Below are 2,916 nucleotides of genomic sequence, written 5' to 3'. Positions count from 1 at the left end.
GAGTCATCTTCAGAACAGAGAACAGACTGATGCTCAACACACACACACACACACACACACACACACACACACACACACACACACACACACACACACACACACACACACACACACACACACACACACACACACACACACACACACACACACACACACACACACACACACACACACACACACACACACACACACACACACACACACACACACACACACACACACACACACACACACACACACACACTTCATTCAACATCTTTCTACTAGAGTTTGATTCGTCTCAGCTTATGATGATGAGGTGATATGATCAGCTGAATGAGGATATAGATGTGTTCATCAATGGTGACACACATGAGAGGAGAACATGAGCAGAGCTGAAGCCAAACACACTGATAGACCAGCTGGACCTGTGGAGAAGAGCAGTTTACACACACACACACACACACACACACACACACACACACGCACACACACACACACAGAGCAGAGGTGTACTGTGTGTCTGTTGTTCAGTGTGTCGTCATTTATTGCCCTGTGATCAGTCTTCACAGTTCTTCATCTTATTTACAGTCGGAACACATCCGCCATGTTGACGATTATGCAAATCTCTCATCATGAATATTCAAATGAGGCCAAAAACACACCAATGAGACGCGACCAAACACTGATCAGATCAATAACCATCAATAACATCATATTACAGTATGATACAGTACAGACAGACCCGGAGCTGCACGTCCACTAGTAAGAGCAGATTAAAGATGTACACTACCTAGTGCTCACTGAATGAAGACGGCTGCTGAGAGAAGCGCTTTAATCGCCGTCGTTAATCACTCACACACACACACACACTCACACAACCACACACACACTCCGACTAGTTAACCCAGTCTCTAGTTAAGCAGCCGCTGTACACATAAATAACACAGTCTTCAGTCTGCTGTCTGTTAAGGGCACTCAGTAGTCCACCAGTGCATTGAAGAAGAAAATCAGCCTGTCAGTCATTCGCTGGCACTTCCTGTTCCTGGAGTGACATCATCATATTTTACATCTAGTGTGTGTGTGTGTGTGTGTGTGTGTGTGTGTGTGTGTGATCATATTAACAGATAAGATGATAAGATGAGTAGAACTGAAGGAATGTCAGATCTCAGATGATGATGATCACAAGTGTGTGTGTGTGTGTGTGTGTATAGACCTTTTTCATCATTGCTGTATGGAGGTTGCCATAGTGACAAGCGAGCGTCTTGGCTGTCTGGACTGTATAGCTGGGTGATTTTCGGTTTTGTTCTCCCCCGCTGTTTAGCGGGATCGGGCGCGGCAGGTAGAAAACGGGGCGGGTCTGGACTAGTGCGGCTGAGTGACTTCTGTCCTGGAGCACTGTACCAATATGGCGGCGCTATTGACGCATGCTGAGGGTCCGTATGCAATATCAGGTGTATATATCTATGATTGACTCTCAGCTGTGTTTTCCATGCTTTTAAATCTGCGTGTGTTCAGTAATCAGTCCAGCAGGGGGCGCTGATCCACAGCAGCAGATGTTACTGGTCTCAGAGCTGTGTGAACATGACTCATACACACATCAGCTACCGAGCGCAAGACCACAGCATCCTCCTTACACACACACAAAGCATCATTGATCATATATTTTGTACTGGTTCGGGATCTGTAGAGCTGCGCATGGAGTGTTTGGACTCTCAGTAGTGATTATTAAAGCACAGTGAACTGAACTGAACTGAACCTAAACTCTGAGCACTGGACTACACTGTTTACACTCACTATGATCTTCTATGTGGAGCTGCTTTGACACAGTCTACATTGTAAAAGTGCTGTGCAAATAAAGCTGAACTCAACTGTAATAACATCGCGTTCAGTGAAAAAGGTCCATATGAGAGACGGAGAATGGATGAGTGTGTGTGTGTGAGTGTGTGTGTGTGTGTGTGTGTGTGTGTGTGTGTGTGTGAGGAACAGAATGTTTGAGTGTGTTTTTGCTTGTGTCAGTCTGCATGTGTATTGTGTGTGTGTTCAGAGATGTGAGGACGTAGAGAAGCACAGCTTCAGTGTGTACGGGTTTGATCCATCTGAAAAACAAAAACAACACGAGTCACATGATCAACATCACATCATAACAGTCCATCATTAATTAATTCATTCAGTCATCCATTCTCCTTCAGCTTAGTCCCTTTATTAATCAGGGGTCACCACAGGGGAATGAACCACCAACTTATTCAGCATATGTTTTACACAGAGGATGCCCTTCCAGCTGCAACCCATCTCTGGGAAACACCCATACACATTCATTCACACATATACACTACGGCCAATTTAGCCTACCCAATTCCCCTATAGCGCATGTGTTTGGACTGTGGGGGAAACCGGAGCACCCGGAGGAAACCCACACCAACACGGGGAGAACATGCAAACTCCACACAGAAACACCAACTGACCCAGCCGAGACTCAAACCAGAGACCTTCTTGCTGTGAGGTGACAGCACTACCTACTGCGCCACTGTGTCACCCCAATAATCAATCAATCAAAAATTTGTTGTATAATGTGTGTGTGTGTGTGTGTGTGTGTGTGTGTGGTCTTACTGGGTATCCGGATCTGATAGTGGTTGAGAACTGTCAGCACCTCCACAGCGTGAGTTTTACTGTCAAACTCCAGCAAACCAGAGATGGTCTTTGAGCTGGCTGAAGATTCAAACATACACACACACACACACACACACACACACACACACACACATTAATCTTTACACACACACAGCTTCACAGTATAATGTAGATGAACAGATAAATAAGTTCAAAGCCTGAGACTCACGTTTGGCGTCAAACACCTTGTATTTGATGAATCCTGGGACATCATGATCTGAACACAACTGTATAACACACACACACACACACACACACACACACACA

The 2,916-nt window shown here is 45.3% G+C and overlaps 1 protein-coding gene across 1 annotated transcript in view; it reads right to left on the bottom strand.

Moving 5' to 3' along the window:
• Positions 1–503: 503 nt before the first annotated feature.
• Positions 504–2,916, bottom strand: part of hnrnpll (heterogeneous nuclear ribonucleoprotein L like) — a 31,875-nt gene continuing 29,462 nt past the window's right edge. The window contains exons 11-13 of the mRNA XM_073917212.1: positions 2,819–2,876; positions 2,590–2,688; positions 504–2,078 (exon numbers count right to left, since the gene is read on the bottom strand). Coding sequence (XP_073773313.1) covers positions 2,023–2,078; positions 2,590–2,688; positions 2,819–2,876 — 213 coding nt within the window. The 3' untranslated portion in view covers positions 504–2,022. The remainder of the gene's footprint in view (positions 2,079–2,589; positions 2,689–2,818; positions 2,877–2,916) is intronic.

The sequence above is a fragment of the Danio rerio genome, chromosome 11 (assembly GCF_049306965.1).
Source record: "Danio rerio strain Tuebingen ecotype United States chromosome 11, GRCz12tu, whole genome shotgun sequence".
Taxonomy (NCBI): Eukaryota; Metazoa; Chordata; class Actinopteri; order Cypriniformes; family Danionidae; genus Danio; species Danio rerio.
The sequence above is the reverse complement of the archived record's forward strand: the minus strand, read 5'-3'. Positions and strand labels throughout refer to the sequence as shown.